We start from the raw sequence: 24744 nt of genomic DNA, 5'->3' as shown, positions 1-24744 counted from the left end.
CAGCGAGTACAAGCCCAAGCTATTCAACCACTCCTTGTACAACAGCTCTTTCATCCCTGATTGTTGAGCTGAAAGAATGGGCTAAATTTTCCCCGCCTTGCAGAATTCGTCTGGGTGGGTGCAGGGTAGTATAGAATTGGTCACATTGGTCTAGTTCTGTGGCACATTCCTGCTTTTGCATGTTTTGTCTGGGGACAGGTACTCAAACAGCTACCAGCAGGGTGGGTAGCCAATTGGAATAGTCAGCAGGGTGATCAGTCCCTATAATAGATTGAAAATTCCCCAGCAACTCAAGGAGCCCAACCCAGCTGTGTCAGGACACTGCCAATGTAGTGGAGGCGCTTCATGATCTAGAATTAAGACATGGAAGGGATTTTATTTATTTCTTAGCGGTAAATCAACTATGCTCAGGCATCCACCAGGGAAAAGATATGTCATTGCAACCCTTCATGATGTATCAGTTCATGTCACATCTGCTACAATGGCACTTTTTCTAACCCTCACCATAACCTTCCTACTCAAGAGGTTTCTTGGTGGGGCTGATGTCACTCCTAGTTGCAGACCCCTTCAACACCACCCCCTCTGAAGGGCACAATGACTTACAAATATATATATTTGAATTAGGAGAAGGGGCCATTCAGTCCCTTGAGCCTACTCTACTATTCAATAAGATCATGGCTAATCTGACTGTAACCTCAAATCCACATTCCTGCCTCACCGTGTTGATTTCTGACCTCTTTGCTTTACAAGATCCTACCTCTCCCTTAAAAATATTCAAGGACTCTGCTTTTGCCACCTTTTCAGGGACACAGTTTCAAAAGCCCACTTAAAAGCAAAATACTGCAAATGCTGGAAATCTGAAACAAACACAGAAAATGCTGAAGAAACTCTGTGGGTCTGGCAGTGCCTGTGGAGAGAAACAGTTAATGTTTTAAATCCAGAAAGATTCTTTGTCAGAACTGAACTTCTAAACTTCATTCCCGAGAAAGAGCTCAGAGCCACAGATAACGCCAGGCTTGCGAGCCAGAATTTTCAGTGTATGCTTCAAAGACTCATGACCCTCAGAGAGAAACAAAGTCACCTGATCTCTATTTTAAATAAGTACCTCCTTGTTTTGAAACAATGAGCCCTAGATCCAGGTTTTCCCGTAAAAGGAAAGGTCCTTTCCACAAGTACTTTGTCAAGACGCTTGTAGATTTTATATTTCAATTGTTACCTCTCATTCTTCTAACTTCCTGAAAATTCAAATCTGTCCAACTTTTCCCCTTTTGATAACCCACACATCGCAGGTATTTGTTTAGTACACTCACCTCCATCACAATTACATCCTTCTTTAAATAAGGTTAGTAATATTTTGCACAGTACTCCAGATGTAAATGAATAGGAAGGGATATGGGCCAAATGCTGGCAAACGGAACCACATTCAATTTTTGGAATGAAGGTTCTGTTTCTGTGCTTTGTGGTTCTGCATGATCTCAGTCGTACCCTGTATAACTGAAAGCATATTTTGTATATTAGCTTTTCTAATTACTTGCTGTCTTTGCATACTAATCTTTTGTGATTCATGTGAAAGGACAATCCTCTGCTTAACTCATACAAAAAGCTTTGACAGAAATCTCCCCCATGGGGGCACAGAGAACAGCATCCACAGCAAGGGTGAGTGGAGACTCCTCGGCTTTATCTCTCACAAGCTATCCCACAAATAAGGGACAAAGGGCATCCTTTAAGATGTACAGGATGACTGTTAAAATAGGGGACAATCCTTAAATAGGAGGTAATTGGCCTTCCAGCAAAGGACCAGTAGCCCAATACCCAGAGGGAAAACACAGCAATATTTGGAAAGTGATGCAGTGGTCCTACTAGAACACCACTTTGATGTATAAAGAATGTATCGGACCGACTTGTGTTGTTCGCTAGTTTTATTGATCCCAGAACTGGGTCAAGAACACTGCAGATGCTGGAGCCCCGTCATCATTCTGACTTGGACTGTGGTCGGTGATCCCAGATCTGAGGCTGATGTTGGGATCGTAATCAAAGGGCTGGAAATACCAAGCTCATTGACTCTGTTCTTTGCTCTGATGAATGCTGTGCACAGATATACAGTATATGATATTTTGTATATATTTAGGGTTCTTGCGGCACAGTGGTGGCACGCCTAGCTCTTGGCCAGGAAGCCAGGGTTCAAATGTCATGTGTTCTCCCACTGTGCAATAACATCTCTGAGCAGGTTGATTAGAGAGAGAGAGAGATAGAAAGAGAGAGAGAAAATAAATCTTGTTTAAAATTTTCAGCATCTTCTGCTGACGGCTCCAGCATCTGCAGTAAGCCTTTTGATTTCTCCCCAATCCCACCACCAACCTGTTTGGTAATGTAACAACAAAGTGTGAAGCTGGGGGAACACAACAGGCCACACGGCATCACAGGAGCAGGAAAGCTGACGTTTTGTATTGGGACCCTTCTACAGACATCTGAAGAAATCTTAGAAATTTGTCCACACAAACCAACAACTCCCTGATTTTACTGAGACTGTCTTCATTGCAGTATGTACTGACTCAGAAAATGGGCCAGCTATTCATCTCAGTTAGATTGAACTAATGCTAGTATATCCCTTAACCCATCCTCTGCTGAAACAATTGTGTACTCAAAGAGATAGAATGAACTGCAGATGTCAGAGATAACATACGGTGGAGCTGGAGGAACACAGCAGGCCAAGCAGCAGAGGACCAGGAAAGCTGATGTTTCAGGAAGGGTCTAGGCCTGAAATGTCAGCTTTCCTACTCCTCTGATGCTGCTTGTCCTGCTGTGTTCATCCTCCTCGGACTGCTGTGTTCATCCTGCTCTACATCTCGTTGTTTCAAGCTGGGATCCTTCTTCACGAGTCCACCCGAAGCATCAACTCACAGACTGTGGTGTACAGTCAGTCCATTTTCTGGGCCAGTACGTAAGGCCGCTGGGAGAGGCTCAGAAAAATCGGGGAGTTGTTGGTCTGCGTGGACAAATTCCTAAGGTTTCTTCAGACTCCTAAAGAAGGGTCCCCGACCCAAAACGTCAGCTTTCTCACCCACCCCTCACCTCCCACCCCCTGGGGACACCGAGCTCCTCCAGCTCCACGTTCTGCGACTGCAGCACCTGCAGTTCTTAGCTGTCTGTGTTTGGTGATGTGGTGCCTGACATACAGGAGGCGAGTGCGGAGCGTGTGGCTGGAGACGGAGACTGCAGTGTGTTTGGGAGATGAATGGGGCACGTGGGCTGTGATCACGTGACGCAGCGGCAGCTTGCTGGATGCTTCTCCTCCCAGTGTCTAGTGTCTCTCTCTTTCTCATCAACAAAGCTGCTCTCTGTGGAAGGAGAAACCCTCACCCCTCACACACTGCCCATCTCTTCACCTCACCAAAGCGCAAGGACTAAAGAAGGGGAAACAACTTGCAACAAGAACAAAAATTTTGAAAAAATCAGGAAAAGAAGCTTTTCTGACAGGAATGGGTAAGTCTCCCTGCCTCTGTCACGTTAACGATTAGAATTGATTGTAATTCTTACACCTGCTTCGCCCTCTCCGCCGGTGTTTGTATTTTTTCATCGACGGCACTTTTGCTGTCTTTGGAGATTTTTGTTGCAGCCCTTCGCCTTCCTCACCCCTCAACCTAAAAGTGAAACCAAAGAGACGAACCCAAGTGTCGCTCGGTTTGTTACAAAGGGAAAAGCGCAGAGCGCAACCGAACGCGCTGCTGTTGTTGCGCGCAGATAGACAGCCGCCGCAGCCAATCGGTGGCCTGGCTGTGGCTTGCTGCCGTTCCGGCCGGCCAATGGGTGTTTGCTACCTGCGGTGGGCTGGGTTTCCGTTGAACATCAAGCTGAGTTGCGGTGTGGTGTTTGTGTACTGGTTTCTAATTATTGTACACAATACATCCTGTAACCCTTTTTTGTGGGGTGGGGGCAGAGAAACAGATTTGGTTTGAATCCTAACTCCTTGCTTAACTTCCTTCCTGAAAAAAGGACCAGGCATTTATCTTCTTTTTTTCAATTCTGTGGCTTTATTTTTAAGCTTTTCAAAATTGAAATAATTCAGAACACAGCTGCAACGTTAACTAATTCTAGAGAAATCATTTGGAATACATTTGCACAGGAAGTTCTCCTCCCCCAACTGTGTTAATTTATTCCAGTAGTCAGTTTTTTTAAAAAAAATCAACTGCCATAAAAAGCTGAAATGACAGTACTTCTCAAAAATCATCGCTTTAGTGTTGTTTAAAATTCTCAATAGCACTTAAACTGTTTACGTTCTGCTGGTAGGGTATCTTTCGCAGTATGGATCAGATAAGATGTGCAACCACATTGGACTCTTTCACAACCTAAAACATTTTATAGCCAATGTGTTTTTTTTAAATGTAGTCTCTTGCAATATGGGAAGCACTGTAGCCAATTATTGCACAGTAGGCTAATGTGGTAATGAATATATAATCCTGCTCTTCAAAGAGAAAGTGCTGGAGAAACTCAGCAGGTTGTAGTAACAAAGAAAATAGGAGCAGTAGTAAGTCAGGAAGCAAAACAAAATCTCAAAAGACAACAATTCCTGATGATTGAGAACACAGACCACGCAGAGGGAATGAAGTATGATTTAAGAATTATAACCACTTCTTATTGTTAATATGGCACAAGGTCTGGTAGCACCTGTGGAGGCAGAAACAGTCCAATATGAGTCTTTGTATCAGACTTAAATCACTAACTCTGTTCCTTTCTCCGCCAATGTTCCAGACCTGCTGTTTCTCCAGTGTTTTTATTTCAGATTTCCTGCATCCACTATATTTGGCTTTTATGTAACCTTTTGAATTATGTAGATTGAAGGATAAATATTGGCCAGAATGCTGGGGATACTCCCTGGCTCTTTGTCCCAATAGTGGGTACAGTAGTTCTTACATCCAACAAAGCAGACAGATGGGGCTTGAGGGTCTTGATTTAATGTCTCCTCAGTAATACTGCATGCCCCAATGTGCAGCACTCACTTGGTAGTCTGCCTTGATTTTAATGATCAGGAATGGAACTTGAACTCTTAACCTGTATTTTTTTTAGGGGCAGTACTAACAAATGAGCCATGACTGAAATTAGCCATGGTATGAAACATAGAGCAAGAAACTAGAGCTGAAAGACCGGCTAGCCTTAACTGTAGAACCACGTACAGTTCTGGTGACTGCAATGCATGAAGGATGTGATTGCAGTCTGGAGAAGATTAGAATGATGTTGTCTGCGCAAGAAGATTATCTGTGAGAATCAATTGTCTAGGTTGAGATTATCTTCTTTGGGATGAGGGAGCCTGAGAGAAGATTTAACTGAGTTGTATAAAATTTTTAGGGGACTCGATTGAGTGGGTAAGAAAGTCATAACTCTCTTCGGAGAGAGATCAATAACCAGAAGGTGTACACTTTAAAAAGTAACTAGCCGGAGGATTAAAGGGGAGTTGTGGTAAAATCCTCTCAGAGGATTGGGGTTTAGAATTCTCTGCTCAAAAGGATGGAATGCTTGACACGTAAGAGCTTATTGTATTAGCCAAAAGCTCTAAAATAAGAGTAGATGCCTCGTTTTGGAAGTGTAAATTGCTCATATTTTGAAACTGGTAGACTTGTATGTGAGCTTGGCTTCAGTTCTCTCTAACAGCTCATCTCCCACACAAAGGTTAAGTCATTTCACAGAGTTTAAAGAACTTTAGGGTGCTGTGAAACTGTAAGCCAGTCCTAGACGCTGCTTTCAGGAATTGAAGAAAATAAGTGAATCTTGCCTCTGAATCAGACATCACACCTAGGACCTAGATAATTCATAAACCAGATAAAATAGGGTAGTAATGAAGGAGTCACAGGTACAAGTATTCAAGTCATACATTAAACAGTAATATCTGTTTGATAGGATGAAATCGTAATAGGAAATGGTGAGAATGATAATCCAGAATAGGATCTAGTGGGCCACCTTCATCCATTATTATTGCATTGTATTTACCTGTTTAATAAACAAAAATGATAATCAATCAGGTTTTAATACACTTTTGGGGCTTATAATTGTCTTAAAATCTGGTTAGATGAAAAATCTGTTCTCGGTGGCTCAGTGATTTGCAGTGCTGCCTTACAGCGCCAGGAACCTGGGTTTGATTCAACCCTCGGGTGACTGCCTGTGTGAAGTTTGTGCATTGTCCCTGTTTCTGCGTGGGTTTCCTCCCACAGTCCAAAGATGTACAGGTTAGGTGGGTTGGCCGTGCTAAATTCCCCATAGTGTCCAGGGATATGTAGGTTAGGTGGGTTAGCAATGGGAAATGCAAAGTTGCGGGGATAGGGTATGGGCTGGGTGGAATGCTCTTCAGATGGTTGGCATGGAGTCAATGGGCCGTATGGCCTGTTTCCGCACTATAGACATTAGCAAGTTTTGAGAAGATTTGTAGCCCTACATCAAAGACATTTCCGAAATGACTGCCAGACTACTCGGACCCCTTGGCATCAGGGTAGCCCACAAACCCACCAACATACTAAAACAGCAGCTAATGAACTTAAAAGACCCTATACAGACAACAAGCAAAACAAACGTCTTCTACAAAATACCTTGCAAGAACTGTGACAAACACTACATTGGACAAACAGGCAGAAAGCTAGCCACAAAATGACATGACCCACTATCACTCGTATCCTTACATACAGATGAGGAAGGACACCACTTTGATTGGGACAACACATCCATCCTAGGACAAACCAAACAGAGACATGCACGAGAATTCCTAGAAGCATGGCATTCCAACCGGAACTCCATCAACAAACACATTGATTTGGAGCCAATCTACCATCCTCTGAGAAAAAGAACAGGAAATGACATCCCCATCACAGGAAATGACATCACCAACCCAAGGAAACCTAAACAGATAAATAGAAAGTGGGACATAACACCAGCGCTTCATTGGAGGTTCACTGATGATGTTACCTAGAATGGTGACGAAACATCTGGGAACAAACCTTCCATCTCAGTGAACTAGCTTATATCCGGAACAAAATAAAGACCCACTCTTTTGTGGACCGAGAAGAGGAGAGCGTGACTGTGTTGGAGGTGGAAGGAAGATGTCAGGTTGGCTGTGCACCCTTGCAACCAGTGGATCTTAATGCTGGCTTCGGCCTAACACTGGCTCGGGGGAGCAGCCAACCTGCAACGATGGCTGCAGTGAGTGCTCGTGCCCCGGGTCAGGGGGTCCGGAACACCATCCGTGTTTCCGTGAAGAAGGTGGATGAAGGTGCACCTGTGGACCACACTTTCTTCGTGAAGAGGGTCCTGTTGGACTGTTGTGGGTTCACTGCTGCGGACATTTACTGCCTGCAGGATTTCTCTGGAGGAGGTTTTTATGATGTAACCTTCAGGAGTGCCAAGCTTTGTGAGCGCTTCCTGAAGGCTTTCAAGCAGAAAGGAGGTGAGGGCCTCCTCTCTGTATTGACCGCTGTCCCGCTGTTCGTAATGCCAGTGCAGAGGAGCTGTATGATGACTGTACACATGTACAACCCGCATGTGCCAGCAGTTGATGTCCTGACCTTCCTCTGAAGGTACGTGAAGGTGGAAGGGGACCTAACCAACATCATGGACCCCTTCGGGATCTGGACCAGTAAGAGGCAGGTCAGGGTGATGCTGAGGATGGGCTCGGACGAGAACATCGTACACCCACTGTCCAGCTTCGCGATCGGCGGGAGCAAGGGCTACCTGACCTACGCAGGGCAACCTAAAGTCTGCCATGCCTGTGGTAGGTCAGGTCACGAGGCGGCCGACTGCAAAGCCACCATCTGCAGGGGGGAAGGACACCTTGCAAAGGATTGCCCAAAAGAAAAAAGCTGCAACCTTTGCGGGGAAGCGGGCCACCTCTATAGGGCATACCCGCAGCGGGAGACCACCTACACCCAGGTCGCTGGCAGGGGCAATGCGGGGCAAGCCCCCCCCCAGAGGAGAGGAAGGCACCAGGACCCTGCAAGGACCCCCCCCCCCCACCGAATGTGCAGGAGGGCCCAGCCCCGCAGGATGGACCCGAGGCCAGCAAAGTGCCCCTGCAGGCTCCGCTCCCCCCCCCCCCCCCCCAACAACCTGGAGTCAATGGAGGAGGTGACAGTGGAGTGGATGATGGTCCGGAAAGCGAGGAGGAAGGCGCGGTGGCGGGCCCAGGCACCGCAACCATCAGGCGGGAAGAGGCAGCTACAGGGGGGCTATTAGAGCTCCTCTGACGAAGGAGATTCGGAGGAGGCCCGCCCAAAGCAGAAGCTAAAGATCTCGAGAGAAGGAAAGCATCACTCCGCTTCCAGGTGACGGGAGGCGTCCTGAGGGTCCCTCCAACACCCAGCCATGCGCCGCTGGCGCCCTGGATGTCCCCCTGAGATTTTCAGGCGGGAAGGAGGAAACAGCGTGTCCCCAGCCTGACCCAGAGCCGGACTCTCCTGCCTCCATACCCCCGACAGGGCAATGCCACCTGGAAGGCAGCACGGACGGTTTCCTGAGCCCAGAGAGCGTCCAGCAGTTAGCCCGGGCAATGGGCATGAAGGGACAAATGGAGGGGCTGGACCTTGGACTTGGGGAGGGTACTGCGGTCACTGCCCAAAATGGGGGTACAAGTTGCGAGCATTAATGTCCACAGCGTCAAGTCCGCCGCAAGATGTGTGTCCACGTTGGCCTACCTGACCACCGTCAAGGCAGACATCCTGTTTCTGCAGGAGAGCGGGATACTGCACCTCAGCAGGTACAGGAAATGGTCAGGCGCCTGGACCTGTGGGCCTTCGATCTGGTCAGAGGGTGACGACTGTCGCTCCTCGGGTCTGGCTCTTCTGCTGTGGGGGCGCAACTTCACCATCTCTCAAGTTCAGGTGATGGTGGGGGGGGGGGCACCTCCTCGTGGCTGATGTCACCTACAGGAACGCTCCCCTGAGGCTGATCAACGTGTACGCCCCAGCGGTACGGAGTGAGCGGTTGGCCGTCCTGCAGCGGCTTCCACCCCTGCTGGCTACGTCCAGGCTGGTCGTCCTAGGCGGAGATTTCAACTGCATCATCGATGCAGAGGGAAGATCCAGCGTGGGGACAGCGGGTGGGGGGAGTCAACTGGACGTCACATCCAGATTCCTGATGGGCACAGTGAAGGACGCCAAGCTACTCGACGTCTTCAGCACCCCGCAGACGGAGTGCAGCGGAGATACACCTGGTCGCGGCCAGACGGGTCTATCTGCTCAAGGATAGACTTCCTGTTTGTGTCCCGGGCATTCTCGGTCACGTCCACTGGCGTCAAGCTGGTGTTCTTCTCTGACCACTGCCTCCTGCTGGCCGACTGTCACTTACAGGACGACCAGCCGGCCGGCAAGGGGACGTGGAAGCTCAACACGACTCTGTTGACCCCAGAGAACGTCGTGGAGCTTAAGAGGGAGTACGCTGGTTGGAGAACCGTGAAACCCCTTTTTGACTCTCCGGGCAACTGGTGGGAGACAGTGAAGGAGAACATCGAGGTTATTTGTCCTCAAGGGTGTTCGGAAGGCGAGAGAGAGGCGGGAAAGCTGTCGCGACTCCAGAAAAGGGTGCAGAACCTGCTCCTTCTGCAGTTGATGGGGGTCGATGTCACGGAGGACCTCCGCGAGGTGAGGGGCCAGCAAGCCTCGCTCTTTGCCGCTGAGGCCTCCAGGATAATCTTCCGGTCCAGGGTGCGCTCTGTGGAGCAGGACGAGATGTGCTCGCGTTTCTTCTTTCAGAAGGTGCACGAAGAGAGCTCTGTGCTTAGCCAGCTGAAGGAGGACGACGGCTCGGTGACGTCGTCTCGGCCCGACATTTTGAGGATCAGCAGACCCTTCTATGCCGGACTGTACGACATGAAGCCCACGGACAGCGTGGCCTCCAAGTCGTTCCTGTCGTCTATCACGGAGGTCTTAGACGACGGCACGAGTGAGTGGCTGGACCGGCCGATATCCCCGGACGCGTTGACCACAGCCCTCAAGTCCTTGGAGAGGAATAAGACTCCCGGGAGCGACGGCTTACTGGTCGAGCTGTATTCCGCTCTGTGGGACCTGGTCGGCCAGGACCTGCTGGAGGTGTACAATAGTGCGCTTTGGGCAGGGGAAATGTGCAAGTCCATGAGGAAGGGCATCATCACCCTCATTTACAAGAGGAAGGGGGAGAGGGAAGAAATTAAGAATTGGCGTCCCATTTCACTTTTGAACGTGGACTACAAAATCCTGGCCAAGGTCATAGCCAACCGGGTCAGGTCTGTCCTGGAATCGGTGATTCACCCTGACCAAACCTGTGCTGTGCCGGGCAGGAAGATCGCTGAGAGCCTCGCGCTCATCAGGGATATGATTGCCTACGTGCAGGACAGGTGGGTGGACACCTGCCTCGTCAGCCTGGACCAGGAGAAGGCCTTCGACAGGGTCTCTCATGCTTACATGAGGGACGTCCTCTCCAAATTGGGGTTCGGGGTGGGCATCTGCAATTGGATCCGGCTGCTCTACACCAACATCGTTAGTGCAGTCTCGCTCAACGGGTGGGAATCGGACAGTTTTCCCGTCAGATCTGGAGTCAGGCAGGGCTGCCCGCTCTCTCCTGCCTTGTTTGTGTGCTGTGTGGAGCCCTTCGCCACATCCATCAGGAAGGACGTGAGCCTGAAGGGCGTGACTATCCCAGGCAGCGGAGGCCTTCAGGTCAAGACCTCCCTGTACATGGACGATGTCGCCGTCTTCTGCACCGATCGTCGGTCAGTGAGTAGGCTGTTGGACATCTGCGGCCAGTTTGAACTGGCCTCGGCTCCCAAAGCCAATAGGGGTAAGAGCGAGGCCATGTTCTTCGGGAACTGGGACGACCGCTCCTTCATCCCCTTCACCGTCAGGACAGACTACCTGAAGGTGCTGTGTGTTTGGTTTGGTGGAGCTGGGGCGTGCACTAAGACTTGGGAGGAGCGTATCACCAAACTGGAGCAGAAGCTGGGCAGGTGGACGCTCCGGTCCCCCTCCATCGCGTGTAAGAACCTGGTTGTCAGGTGCGAGGGGCTTTCGATACTGTTGTATGAGGCGCAGGCCTGGCCTATTTCCTGGACTGCGCCACTGCGGTCACCCGGGCCATCTTCCACTTCATTTGGGGGTCGAGGATGTACCGGCTCCGCAGGGACACCATGTACAAAGATCTGGAAAATGGGGGAAAGGGAGTACGGAACGCCACCCTCACTCTGGCAACCTTTGTGTGTGGCTGCATCAAACTGCGTAGATCCTCAGTACGCAAACACCAAGTGTCACTACTTACTGAGGTTCTACCTGTCCCCGGTGTTGCGAAGGATGGGCCTGGCCTCGTTGCCGCGGAACGCTCCGAGTAGTTGGACCGTCCCGTACTACCTGTCCTTCGTGGAGAAACTTTTGAAGGGAAACACCTTTGACCACAAGGCCGTCAGGCAGTGGTCAGCATGTAGTATCCTCGAGACCCTTCGGGAAAAGGAGAGGGTGGATCCCGTCGTGTGGTTCCCCACGCAGACTGCCAAAGTTGTTTGGCAGAATGCCTCATCGCCAGAACTGTCTAACAAGCATAAGGACATTGCTTGGCTGGCGGTGAGAGGGGCTCTGCCAGTGAGATCCGTTATGCATGCCTGGAATCTCTGCGCCACCACACGCTGCCCTCGAGGTGGCTGCGTGGGGGAGGAGACTGTCAATAACCTCCTTCTGGAGTGTGCCTATGCGCAGGAGGTCTGGAGGGGAATGCAGTGGTATTTGTCGAGGTTCGTCCCGAGCAGCTCCGTGACGCGGGACTCCGTGCTCTACGGGCTGTTTCCCGGGATGCTCACCGAGACCAACATCAACTGCACCTGGAGGACCATCAATGCAGTGAAAGACGACCTTTGGTCTGCCCCCAACTTGCTGGTCTGCCAGCTGAAAGAACTGACCCCGACCGAGTGTTGCAGACTGGCGCACTCCAAGGTCCAGGACTACGTGCTGAGGGACGCGCTAAAGCTTGGGGCAGCTGCCGCCAAGGCGCGGTGGGGAAAGACCACTGTATGAAACCCCTCGTCCAGAATAGAAAAAAAGGGCCCTATCTGGTAACTGGGCCCAGCTGGCGCCTTCCCCAACTGGTCAGACAGGACTGTGCGGAGAGACGACTGCCGGGGTATTTTCTTTGCTTTGTTTTTTTTTCTTCTTTGTTTTGTTTTTTTTTCCTTTAGTTGGTGTACGTACCCCCTGGGTAACCCAGAGTGGCTTGCATGACTGGGTAGGAGTATAAATATGTTTTATTTTTTGTACATCTTATGAATAAAGTATATTTTTTCAAATAAAAAAATTGACGAAACCTCTGAAAACTAACCTTCCAGCTCAGCGAGCAAACTCACATCCAGAACTATAGAGATTCTATGAAAAATCTCTTCAAAAAAAACAAAGATATCAGCAATAATGTGTTCCATAAATTCCATTTCTGTAGCATCATGTAATCCTTCAGTCGAGTAGGTAAGTTTCCTGTATGTCATCTTAGCCATCTAATCAACCTGACCTCGACTATTAGTACACTGTGGACATGCACTCCAATGTCATTTTCTTACCTACACTTCAGTGTATTCTGTTATTATTTGGTAATCTCTTGCCTTGCTTTACCTTCCCAAATATATTACTGTAAATCATGGCAGAAGTGTTAGTCTGGAGCATAAGATGACATTTTTTTTCCAGCCTCAAAGATCATGTTTTTATGTACACATTGACACTTCACTTCTGTTTCAGTCACAACGTGCTGTACTCCCAAGAATAGTTAGCCTCAGCCTTTCACTTCATGAAAGTTTCAACTTACTGCCAGCTGATTACTAGATGTAAGGGATCAAGCAGATGAAAAAGACCATGTGTCGCAAGTGTATATGGGAATTGAAGACATGCCCACTTTTTTTTTGTGAGATGCCAATGACATTTCAAAATAGTGAATTCGCTTTTGTACTCGTCATATAAAAACCATGTATTTGGAGGCTTCAAAGGTTAATTTGTGAGCTAATATCTGTGGTACCAGCATATGCAAGCCTTTTCTCAACACCTATTCCCAATCAATGATCTTGAGCCTAGCTGAATTTTCCACAACCAAGCCTATCAGCACCCTCTCCCCTCCACTTGGCTGAATTAGGTTCAGTTGTTTGGAACTTGAAGTTGTTGGAATATATAAGAAAGAGAGGCATCCTGTTGAACCATATAAGATTTTTAGAGGACTTGACAAAGTACATGTAGACAGGTTGTTTCTCCTTATGGGAGATATTAGGACCAGAGGGCATACTCTGAGAACAAAGCGTGTCACATTTAATACAAATGGGAAAGAATTTCTCCTGGGTGGTGAATCTGCTGTTTTTTTTTAACCATAGCGGGCTGTTGGATTACCATCTCCGTGGTAATAGGGAAAAAGACAGAGACATGGAGTTAAGGATTATCTGTTCAGCCAGGATTTAATTGAATAACGGAGCAGATTCCAATAGCTGAGTGGCCTACTTTTGTTTTTGAGGTTGTAAGGCATGACCTCTCGGGATGATATTGTCAATACAGTGCCTTTTGTGTTGACCTGCGGTTGCTAGGAGTACCTTTTCACTATCTCAAACTCAATTCAGAGATAGTAAGAACTGCAGATGCTAGAGTTGGAGATAACACAATGTGGAGTTGGAGAAACACATCAGGCCAGGCAGCATCAGAGGAGCTGGAAAGTTGATGTTTCTGGTTAGGACCCTTCTTCAGGAATTGGGGAGGGGGAAGGGAGCTCAGAAATAAATAGAGAGGATGGGTGGGTCTGGGGAAGGTAGGTGGGATGGTGATAAGTGAGTGTAAGTAGGCAGTGACGGGTGAAATGGATAGGTGGGAGAGAAGATGGACAGGTTGTGTCAGATCGAGAAGGCGGGGATGAGAGGGAGGATTGGTCATAGAATGAGGCCTGGGGTGGGGAGATTTTGAAACTGGTAAATTCATGTTCAGCCCATCGGGCTGTAGGCTCCAGAGGTAGAATATTAGGTGCCGCTCCTCCAGTTTGTGGGTTGCATCATTGTGACACTGGAGGAGGCCCAAGGTGGACATGTCACCCAGGGAGTGGGATTGGGAGGGGGAGTTGAAATGGTTCGCGACCAGAAGGTGTTGTCATTTGCTGTTTGTCATGAACAGAGCGCAGAAGCTATACGAAACAGTCTCTGAACCTCCACTTGATTTCACTGATGTAGAGGAGGCCACATCGGCAGCAATAGATGCAGTAGACTGTATTGACGGACGTGCAGGTGAACCCTGCGTAACGTGAAAGGTTTGTTTTGTGCCTTGGATGGAGGTGAGGGCGGAGGTGTAGGAGCAGGTGTAGCACTTCTTGCGGTTGCAGGGAAAGATGTCAGGAGTGTGGGGCTAGTGGAGAGTGTGGAGCCGAGTAGGGAATCGCAGAGAGAGCAGTCCTTACAAAAGGCAGATGGGGTGGGGAGGGAAATGTATCGTTGGTTGTGGGGTTGGATTGTAGGTGATGGAAGTGGCGGAGAGTGATACTTTGGATGTGGAGGTATGTAAGACACTTACAGTCAATTCTGCCATTGTCTCTAAACCACTGGACTCAGATGAAGATGCAGAGTCTTCCACTCCTCTTTGGACTGTTTTATTTTTAGAAAAATATTAATTGTAAGCATTGAGTTGCTTAGGAGTGATTGGAAGTGAGGATAATTGATTGTGTTATAATAATTAATGAGTTGATAATTGATTTGGTTAAGAAATTGGTTGTGCAACTGGGGATAACAAGTAAGGAAACTGGATTGATTTTCTTACTGGCAGGATTTAACTGGTGCCATCCAATGAGGAGATTCACTGGATTTGATTCCAGGGATGAGCAGTTTAACTTGTGAAGAGATATTTGAGCAGTTCAGGCCTATACTGTCTGGAGTTTAGAAGAATGAAAGGTGATCTGATTAAGGTACATGAGATTTTAATGGGATTTACAAAGTAGATGTAGAAAAGATGTTTCCTAATGTGGGGGCAATCGAGAACAAGCGGTTATTTTGGGCTAAGGAGTAATGGATGAGGAGAAATTACTTCTCTCAAAGGATTCACTACCTCAGAGAGCAGTGGATGCTGGGACATTAAGTAAATTTGAGGAGATAGATGACAGATTTTTAATTAGTAATGGGTTGAAGGTTATGGCGAGTGAGCAAGAGAAAGGAGTTGAGGCTGAGGTGAGATCAGCCATGATCGTATCAAATGGCGGAACAGGCTCAATGTACTGAACTGCCTACTCACGCTCCTAGTTCTTATCTTCTACCTATGTTGGTACCTCAGCTATTCATTGTCCATGTTAATAACTTGCATAAAGGGATTGATAGTCACAATTTTAAATTTGTCAATGGCTCAAAGATTGGCTGGAGTGTAGCTGGAAGTACAACAATTCAAGCACATTGCACATTGTGATACATGAATTTAAATGTAAACAAAATGAGATATTCCAACTTGGGACGTAAAGGGCTAGAATAGGGTACTTTCTAAATGGTGAAAAATCTTCATGCCGTGGGGTCCGAATGGGTTTGTGTGACCAGATATATAGATCACTAATATGTCATGAATAGGTAAAGAAAAAAGTCAAAAGGCCTCCTGAAATAATGGCCTTTAGACCTAGAGGTCTAGAATATAAGAGAGTGGAAGATGTTCTTCAACGATACAGAGCTTAGGTTAGAACCCAGCTGGAGAACTGTGAAGCAGTTGTGGGCATCTCATCATAGGGTTGATATATCAACCTTGGAAGATGTGCGGTGTCATAGTTTTACCAGAATGGTACCTGACCTGCAAGGGTTAAATTTATGAGGTGAGATTTTATAAATTAGGATTGTGTAACATGGAATTGAAAAGGACTTAAGGGAAGATTTGATCAAAGTTTTCAAGCCATTAAGGGCAAGCAAGGGTTGAGAAACAACGTCCACTGATTTCCATTGTTCTAGACTATAGTCAACACATTATAGCCATACAGCTAGTTCTCCTGTATCATGATAATTGCATTCTTATGTGACCTTGCGTTGTAGAAAATTGTGTTATTGGGAAATTACTATGCTTGTACAGCAGAAAGTTTGTGTTATGCAAACAGCACCCACTATTCATCAATCGCTTGACAGCTGATTTGTGTTTATAAAACATGCGTTATAGCAGAACTACCTGTCACTTTTCCAGGAGTGAAATTATTAACAATTTCTACATTACTCTGTAATCAGCAATTGATACTAATTCAGTTATTGATTTTATAATTTTTAATCTAAAATTGGAGTTTTGTTTGCCAAAATTACTTAAGAGTGGGGGAGAAAAGGCTATTTGGAGATGGATTATCCTTCAATCATGATTTCATTGAATGGCAAACAGACTTCACAGTCTAAATAATGTTCTTCTGTTCCTATTCCTCGAAGGAAATATTAGTTTTCTAACTAACGATACTACTTGAGTTGCATATCCCTCCTCAATGACCTGTGGAAATCTCTGATCAACTACAGCATTTTGTTTGGATTGCTGTGTGAAGTTTGAATATTATGATGTGTCGCTAATCTCTACACCACTGACACTTCCATTTTATTTGCTGTTAAATGTACAAACCCCGCTGGACTAAAGTGAAAGTCCAGAGAAAATGTCAAAATCTACAAGTAGCAGTCTGTAAATGACTTGCATTTATATATTTCAAAGGAAAAGACAGAATTTGGATTTCGAAAGAAAAAAAAAGCTTTCACAACCATTTACATGACCAAAGCACTTCTCAAGTGTATTTACTACAGCAGCATAGGAAACCTGGCAGCCGGTTTGCACGCAGCAAGATCCCATGGCAATGTTTTGGTCACGATTGTGGTGCTACTGCTTAAGGAATAAATATTGCTCAGGAGACCAGGACAACTCCCCTGCTGTTCTTTGAAAAGGTAACACAGCAACTTTCACATCCAACTGGGAGGTGTGATAAGACTTTAAAGTCTCTTTGGAAAGATGGCATTTCTGACAACGCAGCATTCTCTCAGAATTGAACTGAAGTACAATCTGGATTTTATACTTAAATCTTTGACTTGGAACTTGATCCTGGCCTAAAAGCAAGAGAACATCCGACTGAATTATGGCTGATGTTGGGCAGAAGGGAAGAAGACAGAGATGCTTAGGTAGGAGTTTCCAGAGCTTTGGGACTGAAGTAACAGAAAACCTTGCTGCCAGTGTATGGCACTGAAAATTAGGGATATGTAAGAGTCTGGAATTGGAGGACCACTAAATCTTGGATGGATGCAAAGTTGGGAATTGTAAGGCTGGAGAGTCTAATGGGGAGAAAGTGTGAGGCCATAAAGGGATTCAATCACAAGGATTGAAAGCTTTGAAATCAAGGCATTGCTGGACAAGGATGCAATGTAGATCAATGAGTATGGCCTGTATTTGGCGCACAGCCTCAATTTAACCTATTATTGAAAGTGTTTTCAGGAATACAGCATTTGTTAACATTGTAACTACAGTGTCGGCCTCACTACCCACAGCTTTTGGATTTACAGACAAAAAAAATAATGAATTGAGCTGCACTGATTGAATCCTACTCAAAGTTTGCTCCAACTTCTTTAAACAATTTCAATGTTTTCAGTTAAAACTTGCTCACCAGTTAGGAGATCAGATTTAGTCTGGAATAATAAAAACAAAGTAATTGGGCCTCTAAGTCAGTAATGTTAGCATCCCGGGTATCACTGAACTGCAGACATTGGTATTTACTACAAAGGTGAATTCTTCTTTTCCCCTTGCTCTGTTTCCTTGCCTCTCCCAGAGGCTGTGATCTGTGTTGAGTAATGGCTCCTCTCCAGGCTTTAGCTGCCCTGTGCTGCTTCTCTTAAGTGATCATTCCTCACATGATTGTATTGTCAGGTAAGGAGCAATACACCTGAGTTCAGTATGGTCTTCAACCTCACACTGTATTTGGTGCCCAATGGAAAGCGATTGCGAGTCGGTTTGTTCGGTATATTTGTTTTTTCTGTCCCTATCCCCGTGGAACTGATGCTAATTTCAATGGCCCTTAGCTGACTTTGGCTGTGCCAGCAACCTCTGGGCTGACCAGGGCTTCCTGAGGATAATTGGCTTAAGTATCGCACTGGATGTTGCAATTGTCGACTGACACTAAAACCACTAACCATTTTCACGACTGTATCTTTGTTCCTAGCTTCTGACCCATCGTCACCCGCTGTGGAGGAGGGAGTTGAGGATGAGGAGGACGATGTGGATCTGAACCTGGAAGAAGCAGAAAATGGGACTGCGGGGAAAATGCACAGTCCCCGGGGAACTTTGCTCACTCGTCGTGGGATTACACTGCGCGTGCTTCTCAAAGACCGAGTCATCCAGCCAGGAGAAGGCCTGCTCACCATTCACTATTTAGTAAGAAAATAAACTAACCACCTCTTTTCCTCTTCGCTCAGCTTTGCTCATTGCCTATTGTGAAACTGTTGGGCTGTCAGGATACAGTGTCACACCCTTTGCCCAGCCACTGCTACCTTGCACCAACTTCATTTTCACATCTGGCCTGGAATGGCTGTGACTGAGGCTGCTTTTGGTTTTTTGTATCTGGGAGGGTTGGGAGTCGCATCTAATCTTTCATTGCATCAGTTTGTGTTTACTACATAATTGCTTGCTGCCTTTGGATTTTTCTTTTGTTTTCTGATCAAAAACATCATCCTCAACATGGCAACAGCCTTTGGAATGACCCCTTTCAAAGCCCCATGTTGAGGTAATTCAAACAGGGTGAGTTAGCAAGGTAAGTGTACAAAGGACAAAGTTGCCTGAGCTTCAAGGGCTGAACAGCCAAGCACAGAATGATGCCAGCAGACAGCATAATTGACCACACGCAAGTATACAAAACAGGTGGCAGGAATAGGCCATTTGGCCCATTAGCTGCTCCACCATTCAACATGATCATGGATCATCCTCTTGCTCAATGCCATACTCCTGGCCTGTTCCCAGATCCCTTGATGCTGATAATGCCTTAGAAATCTCTTTATTTCATTCTTTGTCTTCAGTGACCTGGTCAATACCATCTAACGTGGTAGAGAATTACACAATGTCACAACCCTAAGTGAAAAGAATTCTGCTCAACACCATCCTAAATGGTATATCCTGAATCCTCAGACTGTGACTTTTCTATCATCTTTGTATCAAGTTTGTCCAGCCCTATGTATACAGACTTATCCTGGGCTTTTCCTGCATTCATTTCCAGAAGAAATGCCATAACTAGATCTTTGTAACACTTTTCTTCTTCTGAGTACTAGTTCATGGAGTAGTTTAGCCAGTTCTAACAACCTGATCCTCAAACGGAGGAGGCCTAAAATTATAGTCAGCCCTATCCCAGTTAGTGCGCTTCGTTAGGGAAGCTATGTTTCTTTTTTCTTTATTTTGTCAGGCATCGAAAGAAGTCATGTGAATAATCCTGTGGGTGAAAAGTTGTTTTGTGTAGATATAATTTGTTGGCTATTGTGTGCTTTCCTGTTTCTTCACAGGGGAAGACGTTTGTGGGGGACCTGTTGCCTGACGGGAAGATCCGATGGCAAGAAACCAGCCAGATTTTCAATTCTCCCAGCGCATGGGCCACGCACTGCAAAAAGCTCGTCAACCCAGCCAAGAAATCTGGCTGTGGCTGGGCCTCTGTGAAGTACAAGGGACAAAAACTGGATCAGTACAAGACTATGTGGCTGAGGAAGCAGCAGCCGCCACTGCAGGCTGTGGAAATGGTATGGTCCACAAACAAAATGCAGTCTAATAGAGAGCTCTGTTGGGTTTTGGCACTGGAGTTCCATTTTGGGGAGAGTTGGTGGCGTAACGTGCCTGGGGACGTCTGCCCGGTTAAAGTGTCAACATGGCAGCCGGACAAATCTAAATTGAAATTTTAAGTCTGGGATATAAAGCTATTCTCCATAATGGAGACCATGACAAAGTTCATCAGATGTGTGTGCTTTTTTTGTCATAAAAAAAGTCTGGTTCACGGGGAATGAAATCAGCCATTCTTTCTTGGTAGGGCTGCCAGACCCATAAGAATGTGATTGACTCTTAATTTTCCTCTAAAATGACCTAGTAAGCGACTCAGTTCAAAGTCACTGAGAGGTTCTAGGGAGTGCTGCCAGACAGAGGCTTTGGGGCAGAGGTTCATAGTTCCTTGAAAATGGAGTCACAGTTGACAGGGTAGTGAAGAAAGTGTTTGGTACGCTTGCTTTTATTGGTTAGAGTTTTGAGTAAAGGAGTTGGAATGTCATGTTGTGGCGCTACAGGACATTTGGTGAGGCTACTTTTAGAGTACTGTGTTTAATTCTGGTCTCCCTGCTACAGGAAAGATGCTGTTAAACTTGAAAAGGTGCAGAAAAGATTTGTAAGGATGTTGCCAGAGTTGGAGGGTTTGAGCTATAGCGAGAGGCTGAATTTTCTGGGGCTATTTTCCCTGAAATGACAGAGGCTGAGGGGTGACCTTAAAGAGGCTTATAAAATCTTGAGGGACATGGAGAGAATAAATAGCCAAGGTCGTTTTCCCAGAGTAGGGAAATTCAAAAGAGACCTAAGGGGCACCTTTTTCATGCAGATGCTAGTATGTGTATAGAATGAGCTGCCAGAGGAATTGGTAGAGGCTGGTACAATTACAACATGTAAAAGGCATCTAGATAAGTACATGAATAGATGGGGTTTAGAGTTTAGGGGCCAAATGTTGGCAGGTGGGACTAGATTACTTGAGGATATCTGATTGGCGTGGATGAGTTGGACTGAAGGGTTTGTTTCCTTGCTATACAATCCTATGACTCTACATTGCCAACAGATACTCATCTTACAAGTGGCGCACATGTCCCGTGAAAGCATTATTTTAAAAAGATACCATTGGAGGCTAAATGGATTCAGGCCCAGCCCACGTCAGCCTCTGCCATCCTGTTTTTAAGAGCTTTGGCAAACTCAGTCCAGTTCCTCATTTATAGAAGCTTTAGCTAAAATTGTGGAGGCCAAAGCAAGTTCAATATAGAATTAAAAGATAACTAGAAACAGAAGTGCTGGAAAGCTAGAGTAAACCCCAGATAATATTCGATCAGTCAGTTAGCATTTGTGGAACAGATGGATCAATAGAAAGGTTATGGCTCAGAAAAAGGCCATTCAACCTGTTGTCTGCACCAGCTAAATATAATAGCTGCCCATTTAAATTCCACTTTCCAGAACCTACCAGTAGCTTCAGGGGCAGATTCAGATTCTTTTCAAATGAATGAAGAGTATCTGTCTCAACCACTGAACTGGACAATGAATTCCCTTTCCCACTGCCAACTCGTGAGGAAAGACCTTTTTCCCTGTCCCCTCTAATCCTGCTGGCAGTCACCTGGAATCTGTGCCCGGGGTGATTGATGTTTCCAACCCCCTCATTATTCTGTACACTGTAAGACCTCTGTTCGAAGGAAAACTGTTGTAACCTACACAATATTTCCTCTTAGCTGCAGTTTTCAAGCCCTGGCAACGTACTTGTAAATATCCTCTGTACTCTTTCTGGAGCAACTATATTTTTCTTTTAATGTGACCAGAACCACACCTAAAACTCCAGATGTGGTCTAACCAGTATCTTCTCTAGTTCTGATACTATATCCCTGCCTTTACAGTCAATATCTGTGTGACTTTACCTCTTCTCCGGCACATTAATGTCTCACACTTCTACCCATCTCATTACCCCTGGGTTTATTCTATATTCTCTTGCTTTGTTTGCCCTTACCTAGCATAACTTTGCACTTCTCCAAATTGACTTCAGCTTGCCATTTTCTGTCCTGTCAACCAACCATTTGGTGTTTTCCTGCAGTAAACGGCCAATTTTTGTGTCAGTTGTAAGTTACCCAATCATGTCTCCAACACGTCAGTCTAAACCATTAATGTGTACCAGGAACAGCAAGGGACCCAATACTGAGCCCTGTGGAACACCTCTTATAAAAACTTGCCATTCACAAAAAATATCCATTTATCATTTCCCTTGTTTCCTGTCAATGAACAAAGTATGCATCCAACTCATTAGATTTGTCTATATCCCATGGGCTTTGAATTTTCTGCATGTGGGACCTTGTCTACACAGATTTCAGTAAAGCATTTGACAGCATCCATTGCACTACCCTCATTAATCCTCCTTGTTCCTCTCTCAAAAAAATTCCATAAAGTTAGTAAGACACAACTTTCCCTTAAGAAAACCATGCTGACTTACATGTCTGCTTTTCTAAGCAGCAGTTAATCATATGTCTAGTAATTTGCCCACCACTGAGGTCAGATTGACTAATCTATAATTATTTGGCCTATCCCTCACATCCTTTTTGAACAATGATACTACATTTGCAGACCTGTCAACTTCTGGTAACTCACCTGTATCGAGTAAAGATTATAAGCCTAGGAGACAATTCCTCTAGCCGTGATCATCTGTCTACTTTATGGAGGTCAGTGTCCCCAGCATTTCCCTTGTTATTATGCTTGTGTTATATAATATTTCACACCCCTCCTCTTGAATGCCTGCACAATCCTTCTCCTTTTTTGAAGACAGATAACATACTTGTCCCTGCCCACATCTTCTTCATCCATGTATAACTTACTGTGCACATAACTGATAGGCCCAGACCTTTCTTTGCTCTCAATGTGTTGATAAAACATCCTTGGATTTCCCTTAGTTTTATCAGTCTGTAGCTTTGTCATATCCTCTCTGTTTCCCTAATTTTTAGTTCACCCCGTACTTTCTGTACATGGGCACAGAGATGTATGGCACAGAAACAGATCCTTTGGCCCAACTCGTCCATGCTGACCAGTTATCATAGATAAACCTAGTCCCATTTGCCAGCATTTGGCTATATCCCCCTAAACCCTTCTTATTCATGTAACCATCTAGATAACTTTTTAAATGTTGTAATTGTACCATTCTCCACCACTTCTCCTGGCAACTCATTCCATATGTACACCACACTCTGTTTGAAAATGTTGCCCCTTCAGTCCCTTATAAATCTTTTCCCTCTCACCTTAAACCTATGCCCTCTAATTCTGAGCTCCCCCCACCCTGGGGAAAAGACCTTGATTATTCACCTTAACTGTGTCCCTTATTTTATAAACCTCTATAAGGTTATTCCTTAGCCTCTGACACTCCAGGAAAAACAGCCCCAGCCTGCTTGGCCTCACCCTATAGCTTAAACCCTCCAGCACTGGCAACATTGTAAATCTTTCCTGAACCCTTCCAACTTTTACAACATCCTTCCTATAGCAGACTGACCAGAATTGCATGCAGTATTCCAATAGTGGCCTAACCAATGCCCTGTGCAGCAACAACATGACCTTCCAACTCCAATACTGAATGCACTGGCCAATAAAGACAACCGTACCAAATGCAGCCTTCACTTTCCTATTTACTTGTGACTCCACTTTCAAGGAATTATGAACCTGTACTCCAAGGTCTCTTTGTTCAGCAACATGCCACAGGACCTTACCATTAAACGTATAAGTTCTGCTCTGATTTACCTTTCCTAAATGCAGTACCTCACACTTATCTAAATTAAACTCCATCTGCCTCTCCTTGGCCCATTCGCCCATCTGATCAAGATCCTGTTGTACTCTGAGGTAACCTTGGCTATTTGCTACACCTCAAATTTTGATGTTACCTGCAAACTTACTAACTAAACTTGCAATTTAATTATGGGCTGTGTCTACTTGGGAGTGATCGCAGAAAGTGTGATTTACTCAGTTGTTGGAAAGACATTGCACAGTGTTAAAGTGTTGTGGCAAGGAGACCGTAATCTCCTTCGCTTATTCATAGCAGATGTTAATTTATTGTTTTCCTGGCATGGTGTATCTGAGGACATTCCAGAATTAGTCAGTATTCCAGTAAATGTCATCAAGTCTTTAAATCACTTCTACAGAACAATCTGTTTGACTGGCTAATGCCAACTTTTGATTGTGATAAAGATGTGCACCATGTTTGATGGATGTACTCATTGTTGTCAAACTTATCCTTCGAAGCTTTGGTGGATGAAAACACAGCTTTGTGTATCACTGAGCTAGGCCATCTGAGTGGGCCCTAGTTCGACTTGTAATCTGTGATCTCTGCTGTCTTCAGTATACCTGTGCTGGAATGGAGGGGGGGTGGGGGAGTCTTGTCCAGCACTCCCACTCCTGATTACTAAAGTGATTCCTGTGCTTGGAAGTGGATGTGTATACACACGTGGTCATTGTTGCTGTTTGAATGACAGCAGAATTGGGGTTATTGAAAGAATGAGATACTAGGGCTTCCCTGCAGTTTACAAAGGCATAGAGCTAATGTCTTCAGGAAGATTGAATTGACAAAAATTTGACAGTAGATTTTCAGATCCTGTGTCAAACAGTAAGTTAATAGTATTCTTTTCCCACACAGAATTTGGCCAGTGAAGAAGATGATGAAGTTCCTGAAGAGGAAGACTTTGAAAATCACAGCAAAAAGATCCCTAAATCAGATAATCAGGTCAAGAAAGTGGAAGAGAAAAGCAAGAAACTACAAGTTAAAAGCTCTCAAGACTGTAGCCTGATGGGTAGCATATCTCTTTTATTATTGTTTAAAGTATTTTGCTGTTTGCTCTAATTGTTTTTCTTTTAGAGGAACACAGACTGGATGCAATATATACTAATGAAAAGTATACAGTTGTGTGTAATGTTTAAAGGATATAGATCTTTCAGTGGCTCTGTCCCTGTAGATGGAGGTGTGTTCACCTGTTTGCTCTGTGGCATTGGGGAGAGTTTAGGTAAAACAGCCGGAGACTGCCTGTAATCCCAGAGGTCTGAT

General features: G+C 45.7%; 1 protein-coding gene across 1 annotated transcript in view; it reads left to right on the top strand.

The window, feature by feature from the left end:
- Positions 1-3274: 3274 nt before the first annotated feature.
- Positions 3275-24744, top strand: part of mpnd (MPN domain containing) — a 55672-nt gene continuing 34202 nt past the window's right edge. The window contains exons 1-4 of the mRNA XM_048559720.2: positions 3275-3483; positions 18130-18341; positions 19457-19687; positions 24340-24493. Of these exons, the coding sequence (XP_048415677.1) occupies positions 3480-3483; positions 18130-18341; positions 19457-19687; positions 24340-24493 (601 nt within the window). The 5' untranslated portion in view covers positions 3275-3479. The remainder of the gene's footprint in view (positions 3484-18129; positions 18342-19456; positions 19688-24339; positions 24494-24744) is intronic.

The sequence above is a fragment of the Stegostoma tigrinum genome, chromosome 30 (assembly GCF_030684315.1).
Source record: "Stegostoma tigrinum isolate sSteTig4 chromosome 30, sSteTig4.hap1, whole genome shotgun sequence".
Taxonomy (NCBI): Eukaryota; Metazoa; Chordata; class Chondrichthyes; order Orectolobiformes; family Stegostomatidae; genus Stegostoma; species Stegostoma tigrinum.
This window is presented reverse-complemented; position numbering and strand designations above follow the sequence as displayed.